This window comes from Myodes glareolus, chromosome 7 (genome assembly GCF_982192425.1).
Source record: "Myodes glareolus chromosome 7, mMyoGla1.1, whole genome shotgun sequence".
NCBI classification, from domain to species: Eukaryota; Metazoa; Chordata; class Mammalia; order Rodentia; family Cricetidae; genus Myodes; species Myodes glareolus.
Window position 1 is genome coordinate 93,809,150 of NC_142032.1, and position 15,270 is coordinate 93,824,419.

The 15,270-nt window shown below is 50.9% G+C and overlaps 1 protein-coding gene across 5 annotated transcripts in view; it reads right to left on the reverse strand.

Annotated features, from left to right (window-relative positions):
* Nucleotides 1–14,610, reverse strand: part of Ampd3 (adenosine monophosphate deaminase 3) — a 47,570-nt gene extending 32,960 nt beyond the window's left edge. Inside the window, exons 1-2 of one of the 5 annotated variants that reach the window (XM_087908567.1) lie at nt 14,478–14,610; nt 4,675–4,900 (exon numbers count right to left, since the gene is read on the reverse strand). In XM_087908567.1, the coding sequence (XP_087764693.1) occupies nt 4,675–4,900; nt 14,478–14,595 (344 nt within the window). In that variant the 5' untranslated portion in view covers nt 14,596–14,610. Of the gene's footprint in view, nt 1–4,674; nt 4,901–8,641; nt 8,965–9,590; nt 9,821–13,648; nt 14,156–14,215; nt 14,400–14,477 lie in introns of those variants that run through there. The other 4 variants (XM_087908570.1, XM_087908568.1, XM_087908571.1 and 1 more) reach the window with 4 other exon arrangements.
* Between the last annotated feature and the right edge of the window lie 660 nt (nt 14,611–15,270).

The following is a 15,270-nucleotide window of genomic DNA, read 5'->3' on the forward strand; positions in this document are numbered from 1 at the left end:
TCTATTTACTGAGAGACAAAGTTCCAGACTAGGGTCTAAACAATGCTCAGGATTTAGGGGATTTGGGAAGGCTGGCTCCGTAGAACAGCACAAGATCACTAGGTTGTTAGACAACATCCACTCCAGCCTTCTGGGTGAGCAGGCACCTGTCATTTTCTTTCCTTGAAGAAAAAAAAGCCTACTTGTTTATCAATTCTGGGTTTTCCTAAGGCTTTCTAAGTAAGCTGTGCCTTCCACATGCTAGGAAACACATGTGAGCCTCAAAGGGAACAAAGACCCTCTGGCAACTCCAGAGCCCTCCAGGCTGGGTTTGCCTTCTAACTTGACCTTCAAAGGCAACCCACCCTCCCTCCTTTAGACCCTCACCCACCCACCCCCCAGCCTAGCAGAAGCCTAGCTACGGTTAGAGGCAGCCAGCCCTCGAGAAGTGGTCTTGCTGGTTACAGATCTGGGCCTGACCTATATAATCAGACCTTCTCTGAGCAGCCTTGAGTTGGTCCCGAGCTCCACCAGGACTGTGTCTAGACCCGGCCCTGTTCCAAGAGCTGGCAACCCTCCATGGCAGTTAACCAAGGGCCGGGCATTCGTCTTTTCTGCTCACGGCTCAGCTTCCGTCTTGCTCCTCTGTATTAGATTTAAATGTGTTGTAGGTGTTTTGTTTTGTCTAAATAAGAGAAGAAAAATGGCTCCATAAGGAAAGCCTTCTGTGAGTACCACCGGCATTCAGAGCAGACGGACAGGGGAGGGGTGTGTCCCAAACTAGAAGACGCATTTTGTATCACAGTTGGAAATACAGACTCATTGGCTGGGGATCTGGAGACCTGCTGCTGCTGGTTGGCCTGTGTCCCAAGGCTCCTCGCCACCTCTTATCTCAGAATACCGGGAGGGATCACTGATGGACAGAGGAGCCGGGACGCTCTCTTCCCTGGAGAGGATGGTTTCTGAACGGCTACATAAAGGCACCCCCGGTGTGCAATGAAGAGACAAACCTCCTGTGGATGAACTCAGCCCCAGGGGTCCCTGGGACATCTGACAAACAGTCAAGGGCCCAGGTGGCTTTCAGAAATGGAACCATGTCTGTCTTTCCTCGTCACGCTGATCAGAAGCAGCAGTTGCATCCCGGGGAGCAGCATCAGGTATCACTCAGAGAGCAGGGCTGTGTCCTGGTTAAACTGTCCTGTCACTTACTGTGTCCCTTGTGCAAGTCTGCTCAACCCCCGGGAGCTCTATTTGCCTAGTCAGCCATGTTGGGACACCAGAAACTTCCACTGCAGGCTTAACATGAGGAAGAAGGAAGGCATGCAAAACCAGGAGGCCTAGGACTTGGCTCGCCATTAGCATCCGGCAGCAGTGGGTGCCATTCTGCCCATCTCAGTAGCAGGAAGCTGGGTGGTAATATTTACATGGTGAACTATGACCTAGGTATGCAAGCATATGCTAATTCCATCATTCTTCAAATTGTTCCATAAAGACTGGCCATTATCATCACCCCGTTTTTAGATGGGGAAGAACCGGAGGCCCAGAGAGGTTTCTTCCTTCGTCCTGAGTCATAGAGCATGCTGGTGAGTGGCAGAACCCAGCTGCTCTGTGCATGGTGGCAATGGGGAGGCAGGACACCTTTTCTTTGCTGACTCTCTCTGGTCTCCAACCTGGCTAAGGCCTGGGCTGGACCCTGGGAAGTGAGAGGCAGACGCAGTGCCCAAGTTAGGGAATCAGATGAAACTTCCACCTAGCAGGAAAGGACAGGATACATTTCTGGAGAGTTTGCCATGAGCTCTCTGGAGACCACAGAGTGCCATTTTCATCAAGAGTAAACAAAGCTTCCATTTTGCTCTGAGCCTGGGCTCTGATGGGAAAGCGCAGGCTCCTTCTGAAAATGTCTGTGGAAACTTGCCTCAGACACTTATTATGCTTGGTAATACCAAATGCCAGGGACTCCTGCTTTCATTATGAAGGCCCAGAATGCCCCATTCATAGCACACAGAAGGCTCTGCTGAGCATTCAGCCCCGGAGGCCAGCCCTTGTGATGCCAGGGCAGTGTAGACAAGGGACGCCTGAGTCTGACTCCTTTTACTTTACAGGGATGAACTGGCAGGAGGTCTGGGGCCAAGGGAACTCAGTGGTCGTGATGGCTCCCTCCTTCAAGGGCTCAGGCACATCTGAGGAAAACAGAGACTGATCTTCCAGATGGTCAAATTCTGCCCCTGCCTCTTTATACAAATATCAACCTCACCCTTTCACGGAAATGCCAAAATCCTATCCTGCCAAGAAAAAAAGGAAGTAGGGCTCGTTTTCAAAGAGGAGGACTCCTGTGTTAGGGATATGGCTCGGTCTTAGATGGTAGAAGGCTTGCATAAAACCCTGGGTTCCCTCCCCACTGCCGCATAAACCAGGCATGGTGGCTCACGCCTGTAACATCAGAACTTAAGGGATGAAAGCAGGAGACTCAAGAGTTCACAGCTAACCTGGGCTACATGAGACTCGGATTCAAAAAAAATGTGAAATGAGGACGCTGTGAGAGTTTGTTCTGGAGGGGTGTTCAATGAGGGGTCTAAGTCTAAGGCACCCGGCACTGCGGGGTGCAGGGCAGAGAGGGACTCCGGTAACAGCTCCACTACAGACTCCAGGGACTCTTATTCCTCTATAATTCTCCTTGCCCAGGAAAGTAAGAAAAGGAGAACTTCCCCATTGCTCTTCCCTGAGACCTTACTGTTTTTGGGGAGCACAAGGCTAGCCTATGGGGCCCTGCTCACTTCCAGCCACAGGGCAGAGGACTGCTCCCTCTAACTGAACAGGCTTCCTGAAGGTGTGAGAGCCCATGGCTCTGGGTGCCCATGGGCAGTCTACCTGTCAGGCTGCCATGTGCCAAACCACAGCTAGGCTTGAAGTATCAACCAAAACCAGCCTGAACCACCCCATCTTTAAATAGCATACTTTACTTTCATTCTCAATACTTCCCCCCCACACACACACACACTTACACACACTTCCTGATCTGCCTACATCACAGCACTAATGCCACACTTAGACCTGTTTGTCTTCCATCTAGTCTGTGCCCTCTCCTCTCTTTCCCAGGGTGTCATCTGCCTTCTGAACTGGATTTGGCCAATGGCAGAGACTGGAAGAACACAGAGGCTCCAGGAAGGGGAGGTAAAGCTAGGGACAGAATCCTGGCCAGCAACTTGGCCCTTGAAGGCAGCGCTCAGTTACTGCCTAGTCCGGCTCTCCCAATGATCCCAGCTCCAGATGCAGCTGCATCACATCTTTCTACTGTAGGTCTCACCTAGAGGTGGTGACTGCCCTCTACTGCGTGTCCTAGAGGGCAAAGCCCTCCTCTGTTTGTATTCTCCATCTCCATGAGCCATACAGCCAGCTCTTTACACTAGACTAGAATCCTATTTCCAGTATTTGGGTGGTTTCTGTCTTCTGGTTAGACCCAACTAATCCCGTCCTTATCATAACTTGTCACTTTTTTTTTATTAATTTGTACAGTTACTTAATTCTTGTCCCCACCCAGTGTAAGCTCATGTGGCAGAAACTTTATCTACAGTGCACATTGTGACACCTTCGGCCCCAACGCATGCACGGCAGAGGGAGAGCATGCTGAGAAAAAACTGGAAACAAGTAAAACTGGTGTTTGACCGAGCTCTGCAGATTCCCACGGGGGAAGGCTGCATGGACACGGTGTGTGCTTCCTTCTATAATCCGCTACCGTAACAGCCGCAGGGGAGCCTGGGAGATGGCTCCGTTGATAAAGTGCCCACAGCACAACCATGAAGCCCTGAGCTCTGAGCCCCAGAACCCACATAAACAGTTGGGCCTGGTATTAAACATTTATACCCCCAGCACACAGGAGGCAGAGATAGGCAGGTCCTTGGAGTTCACTGGTCAGCCAGTCTAGCTTAATCAGAGAGCCCCAGGTCTCAGTGAGAGACCCCCCAAAAAACAAGGTGGAGGTTAGAGAGAGGATCCAGCAGTTAAAATCTTACCCTGCTCATTCAGAGGGCTTGTCTCAAGCAGTAACTCTAATTCCAGATCCAAGGGAGCCAACACCCTCTTCTGGCCTCTTCAAGCACCTGTGTACATACTCCAACACACACACACACACACACACACACACACACACACGAATAGATGTAGGGGTTGAAGAGGAAGCTAACAGTTAAAAGTGCATGCTGTTCTTCCAGAGGACCAAAGCCACAGTAGGAAGCTCATGACTGTCTGCAGTTCAGGGGATCAGACAGGTTCTTCAGGCACCCACACTCACTCAAACTGGCACATGCCCACACGTAGACACACATGCCTACATATAATTTAAAATTAAAATAAAATAAATCTTTCAATACAAAACAAGGTAGACAGTTTCTGAGGAACAACACCTGAGGTTGACCTCTGGCCTCCACATGTAGGTCACACACACGCTTGCGTGCCCCACACGCATGTACTTGCATGCACATGAATATGCACAAATACAACATGCACTAACAGCAGAACGGTGGCTTTGGTCTTTTCACGTAGGCAGAGGCAGCAAGGCGTCCTCTGGTAAATACCTAGTGAGTTTAGTGGCTTTGATTAAGAAAGCATCGGAAGACGCAGGGACGTATCTTCTCCCTCAGATGCCCCAACGCAGGTCATACACTCTACACACATGAAGGCTGGGTCGTGGGAACAAACCTTTTCGCCGTCTCCGCGGACTTCTGTTCTGCAAGCTCCTTCTGGAGCTCTCTCTCCTTGGCCTCCTTCTGCCCGATGGGACAGTCCTCGGGGACGGTGAACAGGGACATGACATCTTTGCTGTCTTCTTCTCGGAGCACCTTAGCGAACACCTTCTCCGCCAACAGCCGGACTTGCTCGTCCAAATCGGACATGTTCAACTTGGGGAATTGGCGAGGCATCTCGGCTGGCAAAGAAAGAACAAATGTGAGCCTTCCTGGCTTTGAGGATGTCCTGAGTCCCCAGAGTGAAGCACAGGCCACTGACCCCGGGCCTGGTCCTCGAGTCAGCTGTGGCCACGGAGATGGGTTCCCAGAGCAAGCTCAGCAGACCAGATTTCAAAACTAGTTTCATTAGTAAGTGGGTGTGAAGTGCAGAGGGCAGCTCACATTTCATAAGCAGCAAATGTCAGAAATCAAAGGACAGACTAATCATCTAGGCTTCTCTGGTTCTCCAACGTGTGGGAATGGGCAGCCCCACCCTCCTAACTTCACTTCCAAAATAGAGAGGATCAGGAGAGGGTTCAGAACAACCCTTCTCCAGACTGCCGGGAGGGTGGGGGGGCGCCAGCCCCACCACACCACCATCCAGTTCACACCTGCTCCCCAAGAGGGAAGGCCCAACCTCAGACCCAGCAGTGAGCTTCAGCACAGCCTGGGGGTATCCAGGAGACCGGTCATTCAAGAAATGAGATCTTGAGCTGAAAAGAAGGACTTAAGAGACCACAATCCCAAGTTCCCCCTAACCTTCCAGAACTATCTAACAGGACACTGAACAAACATTAAAGGTTTTAAACAGTGACATCCTTCACTCCGCTGACAATTCACTTCCTAAAGAAGAAGCTTTCCCCATCTGCCTCTCTTTAATGCTGCTGCTTCCCTCCCTTCTTTCTGTCCTCTCTTCCCCTTTCCTCCCTTCTTCCTGTCCTCTCTTCCCCTTTCCTCCCTTCTTCCTGTCCTCTCTCCATTTCCCTTCCTTCCTTCTTCCTCAATGTCCTGAGCATATTCACTGGGTGAATTCACCTTATCACCAGTCTGGATCCTTCCCCAGGAGTTTTGTAAGGTGCAGGGGAGGAGGGAAGCTGGGGGGTGTCCCCACCCACCTACTACCAGTTTCTTTAGGGCTATTTGAAGAGAGACGGTGGTTTTGTTGGTTAGGTTAGATGAGGGTGGGATGGGGCTTGCTGCTGTCAGTCAAGAACGGGAAGCAACTAGAGGACAGGGCTCATTAGGCCATTTTGGGTCATTTACTCTGAGGGCTCCAATTTTTCTCATCTGTGAGATTAAGGGAAGGTGTAAATGGTCTCTAGAGCCCTCTTACTGTAAGTGGCGTAATTCTAGGTAGTGGAGAGATTTCCTGTATTGAGGGCTCAGCACGCTGGTCTTCTCTGTACATGCAGGGCTAATTCACAACGAACAGGAAGGAAGAAAACGGGTTGGTACTGGGCAGTCAGAGCCATGTCTGTGGTCTTGATTTTGAAACCAAATCCCTCCCTCCTCCACACCCCAGGGATGTGCCTTTCCTGGGCCTCTCAGTCTAAGGAAGACAGAGGGGAAGGACCACCCAGCATCCAATCACGAGGGTCCAGGGAGTAGCCAGGGACAGCACATCAGCCAAGAACAGGCTGAAGCCTGTCCCCTGCGAGGAGAAAGAGGAACAGGACTAACTGGCTGTGTGTGCGGTTGGGGGTTGTCAGAGCAGAGGCTCAAGACGAAGGTGACAGGGAGGATGCAGGCTTGGAGGGCAAGCAAGAGCAAAGTGAGACCCTTGTCCCCCAACTCCTAGGCCATCAGTCAAGTGCAGTATCCCAGACCTCGTGTCACATCTCTGAAGCAGACACAGAGAGACCCAGACAAAGGGCAGAAGACACAGTCCTGCCAGAGCAAGTGAGCCCTCCTAAAATCAACAAGGAAATAATCTGAACTAAGAAACAGGAGTAGCCACATTTTAAAAATCCTGTGAACAGTAAATAGAGAATTAATACACAAAACTGTGCTGTGTTTTGATTACAATGATATAAAAATGCATTCCCTTAGCTGAGCAGTGGTGGTGCACGCTTTTAACCCCAGCACTCTAGAGGCAGACACAGCTGGATCTTTGTGAGTTCGAGACCAGGCTGGTCTACAGAGCAAGTTCCAGAACAGCCAGAACTGTTACACAGAGAAATCTTGTCTTGAAAATAAAAAAGAAAAAGAAAAAAAAATGCATCCCCTTATGATCAGGGCCATGAGAGTGTTGCACACTGAAAACAACCGGACCGCAGGGGGTGGCTGCGTTGCTTTGTTTTTGTTTAAGATAGAATCTTGTGATACAACCTGATATTCACTCTAGTCCAAGCTGGCCTTAAATTTGCAGCAATCCTCCTGCCTCAGTTTCCTGAGTTCTGGGATTATAATGTATAAGCTGCTATGCCCAGCTGTGATATCTTATTTTAATAATTAATGCTACTATAATTTCATTTCTTATTCTCATTTTTTTTGTTTGTTTTTGAGCTCACTGTGTAGTCTTGGCTGGACTGGAGCTTGTAGTGTAGACCAGGCCAATCTTGAACTCACAGAGATCTGCCTGCTCTGTCTCCTGAGTGCTGGTTTAAAAGTGTGTACCACTACACCTGGCTAATTTCACTTTTTAGGATACTGCAATAATAGAAAGAAAAAGGATGGTCTTAAGACTCCATGAGAGGAAAGTAAGTCAAACTTCTTCCTCCAAGATTTGACTGATGGGCCCTCTCCTGCCTGACCCACACCAAAAAATACTGGCTCAGAGGGGTTTGTGCCACAGAGACCCTCTCTGCCTAGCTCCTATCCTGCGTACAACCACCCCCTCCACAGATGCACATAACCTGAGCCAGACACACCACTCTGGACCCCCCAGGAAGGAGCATTTGGGATCCCCCTTATGCCCGAGGCTTCTTCCGCCACAGCCCACTGTCTTCATCCCTGAAGCTCTGTTTACTTATTGAAGTCAATCAAGCATACTCTTTGTCACGCATCTTCCTTATACTTGATCCTCCCCTTTTCCTTAGCTTGAACCTGCCTCCCTCATACTGGGCCCCAAGAGAAGATATGTGCTCCTGGTTAGGCGGAGCCTGAGAGCATTGATGGAGAAGAAATTGCCTTCCCCAAGTCCACTGGACACACAAGATTCCAGGATTGAAGAATCCTGCTTCCCCGTAGGACCTTTTCCTTTTTCTCTCTTAAATTCTTATTAGTGCAAATTCACTGTGTGAAACAACAGGTTTTGTTATGTGATTTTCATACATGTATGTGATGTACTTTGGTCATTTCCGCAGGTTACCTCTTCCCTCCTGGCCCCTCCCACCCAGAGCCTTTTCTTTTAAATTTGCATGAACCAACTAAAGAATTCTGATGAGCGTCCCACACACTGATGAGGACTTTGGTCCAGGCTTTCTCCCGGTCCCAGGCTTGCGAATGGATCTCAGTGGGCCTCAATCCCTGCAGAACATCTGCTGCCTTCTGGCCATTCTAGACAGACCCTCGCCATCCCTCCCCTCTCCAACTACTAACACCTGCCAGGCTGGTCTTGCCAAGGAAAGCCCACTCTGCTAATGCCAAGCAGAGTTCATTCAGCTCCAGCTGCCCCATCATGCCTGGCTTTCAACCGTTTGCCAACTGAAGCCAGCAGGCTTGTAAGACTTAACTGTGAATTCGCCAGCGTCAGTCAGCTAACGATACAGCTTATCTTGTTGCTTCACACAGCACCTGCTCGTGAGCCTGAACAATTAATTGCCCAGGAGTGAGAAAGTCTCAAACACCGCCAGTTTCATCAAACAGCAACTTTGCACAGCACCAAGACCCTCCCAACAGCCCCCGGAAATGTGGCCCAATGCCACCAAAACCCTTCCCTACACTAACAAACCTGTTCCCTCTTCCTGCCAGAACCTCAATGCAGAACCCGGGTTACAGACCTGAGCCTGGTGTCTCCATAAATGAGTCTAAGGATGCCACACAGGCGACGAGTTGCCTGTGCTGCCCGGAGCTGAGTCAGGGCTGGAGCAGCTAGCTGAGTCCTCCCTGCTGTGGCTGGGGTGGGAGGTCTCTGCTTTGCATATCTGTGAGCAGGCAAAGTCTGGGCTGGAAATTCTCCTGCGAATACGAAATGCAAGTGGAAAATTTCCAAAAGCCCTAAAGGCCTCAGGTAATGCTGGTTATCCAAGGCAAAATGGATGTAGGATCCTGAACACCCCGTCCTGGCCCTGCTCCCAGCCTTCACCAGAAGAAATGAAAGCAGCCAGCACCGCTGCCCTCCTGGGCAGCCACACAAGATAAGCTGCCCTCCCTCCAACGCCCAGGCTCCAATGAAAGCTGAGCGGGGACTGGTGATGCCATCACCTTGGCTGCTTCCTGTATGAACCCCACTTTAGGCCTGATGGGACAATAGGGCTCCCCTCATCGAGGGAATTCATCGACAGTAGGGACTGTTCTGCCTGCTCTCAGAAGTCTGTCAAGCAAAACAATCCTCCTGAAGGCACCCTACAAGTTGACAGACAACACGGAGCTCAATACCTCCTCCTCTTTCCCTCCCCCTCAAAAAAGAGGAAAAGACTATGAACTGCTTCCTCCTTGACCAGAAAAGAACAGAGCCCAGAATAAGGGGCTTCCACACAGAAGCAGGCGGCAGAAGGGCAGGCAGCTGAGATGAAAAACCTACCCTCCTCTTCCTAAAAAAAACCACACATCCAGTGACTGGACAGCCTGACAAATGCTGCCAGACTCCCTTCAACCCTCTCTGTCTGTCTCTGTGTCACTTTCCTATACATGCATATACACACACCACACTCACAGACAGGACAGAAGCACCCCAAACCTGGCCCGACCGTGTTCACCCCAGCCCTTCTTTCCTTACCCCCTACTCACAGTAGCGTCCCAAAGCGCAGGCTGGATTCTGTAACTGTCTTTTCACAAGTGACCCACAGAGGACAACAGAGACACAAAAAGGTAAACACAAGTCCAGTGTATAGCCTTTCCTCAACCCTTTAGGAAAGTGAAGAAGCCTTCCAGTGACCTCGCCAAACTGTGTGGGTCTAGGAAAGTCCCCTGAGTGAGATGGCTATTTCTATGGTGCTGCTGAAATCCTGAAGCGATGAGCCCAGAAGCACAGGTCCGATGTTTACCAGCTGGCTAGCTGTGGCCCTGTCTTGGACCTGAGTCACCTGCTCATGTCCAGTCGAGAGGTTGGACCTTGCTGTGCCCACACTGCAACTCCTAGGAGCCCAGAGCAGAATTACAGGGCTAACACATGACCTCCTGCTCTGCTTTAGCAACCCAGAGATCGCAAGCCACCTGTGCACACAACTGTTTCATAAACAGTCCAGCCAGCAGGCCACACACAACCTGGAAGCGGAGCCGTGTTTATTCATTAAATAATTCAGTGTGCTTATAGTATGCAGGAAGGGGAAATCAAGCCCTTAAAACTATTCTGTCAAGGGTCTGAAGAGATGGCTCGGGGTTAAGAGTGCTTCTTGCTCTTGCAGAGGACTTGAGTTCAATCCCAGCATGTACATCAAGTAACCACTTGTAACTCTAGCTCTGACACCTTCTCTGCCCTTTGGACACACACACACACACACACACACACACACACACACACGGCTCTGTCAAAAGACAAATGGGAAAATGATTCTCACTGTGACATTTTGGGAAGGCAATGGCACGTGGGGAAAGTGATCAAAAGCATGACTCTAAGTCCAACACACTCAGGTAATTTTATCCTCTGCCTTTAGTGGAATTCTAGCTAGCCTTGGTCTAAACAAAGTGCAGTCTGTAGAATCCAAAAGGGAAGAAGATCTAAAACTATGGCTTTCTTCATAGGGATTTCCGTAGAGCTTCTGTTTGGTTTGGCTTGGTTTTGTTGTTGTTGTTATTTTCTAGACAGGGTCTTGCTATGTAGTCCCCGCTGTCCTAGAACTCACTACATAGACCAAGCTGCCCTCGAACTTAGAGATCCACCTGCTCTCCTCCTAAGTACTGGGAGTAAAGGCATGCGCCACCAAAGCCCAGCACCACAATTCCTACTAGCAGATACATCAGTGAGAAGTCCCGCAGTAAAGAGAACCACTGAACACACTCCACTGGCCACCTCTTCATGGGAAAGAACATCTATTAATATCCCGTGGATCCGAGCTAGGAAACGCCTTCCACTTAGTCTTCGGTTTCCAATTTAGAGAAAGCTGCCATCCTGAGACCAAGCTAACTGTGAAGCCAACTCCACCAGGTCTAGGCAGAGCAGTGGGGCAGCTCTGCTCTGATGACAAGGGCAGAATAATGGCCAAGGGCCTTTACGGCTAAATGAACAGGGACCTCTCTGTCTCAGGAGGACCTGTGATGCTCAAGACCTCATGGTTTACCTTGAGACTGGCAAATTTCTGCTTGCTGTGGCCCACATGCCTCAGTGGAGCCTTGTTCAAAGTCTCGTTTCTGAGTGTGGGCATATGTATGTGTGTGCACTGTGTGTTGTACATGTGTGCATGTGTGTGTGCAGGTGCACTCACCTGAACATGTGAAAGCCGGAGGCTGATGTCAGTTTCCTCAATTGCTTCTCACACCTTTCTGAGACAAGGTCTCTACTGAGCTGGTCACTGCTCAGCTAGCCTGGCCAGATGGCCCCAGGATCAGCCTGTCTTGTCCTCCTAGGCCTGGGGTTACAGATGGGCATTGATGCACCCAATTCTTATGAGGGTTCTGGGGATCTGAACTCAGGTCCTCATGCTTGAGCACCAAGCACTTTACCCACCGAGGCATCTCCCCAGCTTCCTCACTTCCCTCCCGATCCCTCGTGAAAGGATAACAGGATGAACTAAGATAACAAGACCCAGGCCTGCATCCCCTACTCCAGAGAACAGGGAGTGCTCACTTTTATCACTTAATTGTCCCTACATGGCAGCAAAGGCTGGGATCAAATTATGACTCATTATGAAACACATCATTCTGCTCTCTAAAAGCAAGAAACAGGCTTGCCCAGAGGGGCCAATTTCCTTCTCATTCCTGAGACATGTGTGACAAGAGCTGGGCACCTGCAAAATATCACCTCCATATGTATCACCTGCCTCACTGTGATTATAGCCCAGTGCCAAGGCACTCGGCACTCGGCACATGCACACGTACACACACAAACATGCACGCACACACGTGCGCCCTTAAAAGATGTTTACATAAGACAATGAATGAGTGAATGGTCTGAGCCGAGGTAGAATCCCCCTCTGGGGATCTCAAGAGTCAGTTGTGTGCATGGTTAAGATTACAGACTCCAGTCAGATGACCCGGCACTGAATCCTGTTCCACCTCTTGTTTACATGGCCTTGGGCGGATGATGAAACTTTCCGTGGCTTTTTTATTCCCTATAATAGAAGAGTAATAAAAATAGCAATGCCATGAGATGCCATGATTAATTAGTCAGCACATGAGAAGTGTTTAGACTCACCCTTAGCTCAGCATGTGTCCTTTGTAGGTATTGCCTGTCAGCATCATTACCTTCTTCATCATCGTGACATCAGATACAAGGGAGCCCAGAAGGAAAATGAATGCAAAGTTTCACACAGACACTGACGCCTTTTATTTGATTATTTGATGTTTATCAAACACCATGGTGGCGCTGGTACTCTCCCCGTTCCTACCTGAGTACGGGAAGATGGAAGCCATACTGAAATGTGAAGCCAGATCTGGGGGGGGGGGGGAGGAGTCATCCCCTCTATTATTGCTACTTCCTGGACTCGAGCCATCAGCCTGCACCCTCATCAGTTCCTCATACCGGGGATTAAAAGGCAGAGCCATTGTCTCTTGCCCTAGAACTGCAGTCAGCACGTGGAGGAAACAGGCTAATATACGGCAGCAGAACCAGGCCGCCGAATGTTTCAGGAGAGAAAAGTATGGTCCTCCCTAATCCTAAACCTGTGTTGCACTTGTTTAAGATACTGTCGAGATCTGTGATTGATTTAGAGGCCATCTGGAGTGACCACAAGAATAAGAGCAAGAAAAGCAAACATTTTATCTCGAAAATGTCTTGATGTAGGTGAAAGCCTGCTAACCCGTATCCAGGACTACAGGTCTGAGACTGGGCTAAGAGTATCCCACCAACCCACCTAGAGAGAACAGCATCCCGCTAGTCTCTTAAGAGCAAGTCAAGTCCCTCCAAGTCGCTCCCAGAGGCAGAGCTAATGATGGAGCAGACAGGGGCTCCTTCCGATTAGCTCAGAGGCTCCATGGCAACATCCATGACTCCTTGAATCCAGGCAGGCTTGTCTTCTTAGAGTGTTGCAGTCTAATCCACAGCTGCTCAGGACCATGCGGGACCCAACGCTGCCAGCCTTTACTCGGTAACTTGGTTTATTTATCACTAAGAAACTTCCAGTCACATACAGTTCGGGGACAATCTAATTAGGAGTTGTCTCCTATCCAGTGTCTATCAATCTTACATGACAGCCTCTGCCAACCTAGACCAGCCATTGGCAAATCTGCTTCCAAAGCAGACACAGGAAGTTCAAGGGCAGAACCAACCTACTAGAGAACAAAGCTGTACTCCACTCTTGAGCAGTGATAGAGGAGGTAAGAAAGGGGGCCTCAAACGACCCATCACCCTGCCATTCCATCCACACATCTGTCTCCCGCCAGAAGTCCACCCCAACCGAACACATCCCACGGGTTTCGGGCACCTAGAAACTTGTCCAGGAACTCAATAGCCAGAGAGTCCCAGAATCTTTAATATCCCTAAATCTTGCGAATTTGTTCTATGCCAGGAACCCGCTTCAGGCTCACCGGAGGCCTGTGGAGCTCAGGCCATTGCTGGTTAGGGAAAGACAGCACGGGAAGGGGGACAAGCTCTGGGGGTGGGCACTGCGGAGGTTCAGGTCTTTCTGCTCTCAGGGGACTCCCGCAGGACGCCAGCCCAAGGTCGGCGGCGCAGCAACGTGCGCACTCACCCGGTTCGGAGGGCAGGGCCATGGGGGTTGGCTGCCGGGCTGGAGCGCAGGTGCCGCGCCAGGCAGGGCGCACAGGGCAGCGGCTGCAGTGCACTGACGCCTGTGCGGACGAGCGCGGGGAGCTGGACCCGACCAGGCCGCGCTCGCAACCCGTGCCTGCCCGGCAGGAGCCCGCAGCTCCCAGGGACCAAGCTGAGTGCTGCGCAGCAGGGCCCGGGTGGCCGGGCTGGCGGGGCACGAGCGGCCTGCGCAGCGGGATCGCGCACTACCTGGAGGACCCGCAGCTACCCAAGGCGCTGGGCCGCGCTACCAGCAGGAAACCTGAGCACCCCGGGCGCGGTGGCCGCCCTGTCCTCGGCCGGAAGCGAGCCCGGCTCCACCCGGGCTCCGCGGGGCCGCGACACAGTCCGGGGTCAGATGCCAGCCGGGATACCCGCTCTGTGCCTCACAACCACCAGCCCAGCTGCAACGCCGCTCCCCAGTGTGTTTGCAGACCTCCTCCCCTTCCCACCAGGACTTTCCCCACAACAAGATTCTGGAGGCTCAATTACCCGCCAGGACACTTACTCTAGGTAGCTAAACCGATCTTCAAGCATTGGTTTTCTCCAGGTGTCGGCCGGGTCCCTTGAATCACCTTCCCGCCCCTCCCAACACACAGACGTGCGCGTGTACACACACACACACACACACACACACACACACACACACACACACACACGCCCTTGTTCTCCAGCCTTCTGCGGTCTGGTTTCTATGCCCGCCCCTCAAAGTCCGGAATGACCTCCGAGTTGCCAAGGCCAGCGAGAGCTTTCTGTGCACCCTTGCTCACCTCTTCCCAGCACTGGAGTCCTCTGACCACGCCTTCCTTCCTGGAACAGAACTCCCAAAGTTAGCACCCGGTGCCTGCCGCCCTCGCAAAGACACGCTATATGAGGCACACTTTCCATAGGCTTGGGTGACCGGTTTCTCAGCTTCCATGGCCTGGTTTTTCATTATGTTGCTCCTGCTCTAGAGAATCTCAGGATGCCAGCTCCCTGGATCATTCCCTCAGCTCTCTTAGAGAATCCGGGCCCGTCCCCATGATTTTAACAGCCTCCTGCCTGCTGAGAGCTGTTAAGACCCAGAATCCTCCAGAGCAGCAAGGGCTAACATAGCAGAGAGCATCTCAACCTGAGGGTCCCAGGCCCAACTCCTAATGGCCTGCCTGTGTTTCTAGTCTTGACATCACCAAGCATCCAGTCTTGAAGCCACGCTGGGGACCCATCTTCGACGTGTGTGTCTTTAAGTCATTGCCCCTGCTTGCCTTCACCCATTTCACAGCTGTCTCGCTTAAGCACCAAATTTTATTCGTTCTACTTCATAACCTGATGCTTACAATCTACTTATTTTTAAATGACACACAGGTGACTGCTAATATACATTACAAAGCACACTAACAAGTGTTAAGCGATGTGATAAACCAAAAATAAAATAAAATAAGACAGGCCTCACTCTGTAGCCCTGGCTGGCATGGAATTTGCTGTGGAAGGCGTGCCTCTGCCTCCAGAGTGCTGGGATTAAAGGCGCGTGCCACCACACCCAGCAAATCATTTTCTTTTTAATGAATGGTTTTGCTGCTTCTT